The sequence below is a fragment of the Alligator sinensis genome, unplaced genomic scaffold, assembly GCF_000455745.1.
Source record: "Alligator sinensis unplaced genomic scaffold, ASM45574v1 scaffold107_1, whole genome shotgun sequence".
Taxonomy (NCBI): Eukaryota; Metazoa; Chordata; order Crocodylia; family Alligatoridae; genus Alligator; species Alligator sinensis.
Genome location: NW_005843041.1, coordinates 419085 through 419395, shown reverse-complemented (window position 1 = coordinate 419395; position 311 = coordinate 419085). Strand labels below are relative to the sequence as shown.

Here is a 311-nt window from a genome sequence, read left to right as displayed (position 1 = left end):
GGGGCACCGGGTGCTGTGGAGACCCCCCCCGGCTGGGATTTGGGGGCACCGGGTGCTGTGGGGACCCCCCCAGGCTGGCACTGGGGAGCACTGGTGAATAGGACCCCGGTGTCCAGGAGGCTGGTTGGGATTTGGGGGGTGGGGTGCGGGGTCCCCCCCAGACGGAGGAGAGAAGCCGGGTGTCTGGGAGGCGGGTTGGCAATAGGGGTTCAGCCCCGCACCTCTTTACTTGCGTTGTGCCTCAGTTTCTCCATGTGCAACACTGGGCAGGGGTAGCCCCCCCCACTACTCACGTGCCCCCACAACCCAGG

The 311-nt window shown here is 67.8% G+C and overlaps 1 protein-coding gene across 1 annotated transcript in view; it reads right to left on the bottom strand.

The window, feature by feature from the left end:
• The window catches only part of SYCN (syncollin), a 4620-nt gene extending 4366 nt beyond the window's left edge, over nucleotides 1-254 (bottom strand). The window contains exon 1 of the mRNA XM_025193400.1: nucleotides 222-254. Within this exon, the coding sequence (XP_025049185.1) occupies nucleotides 222-254 (33 nt within the window). The remainder of the gene's footprint in view (nucleotides 1-221) is intronic.
• Nucleotides 255-311: the final 57 nt, after the last annotated feature.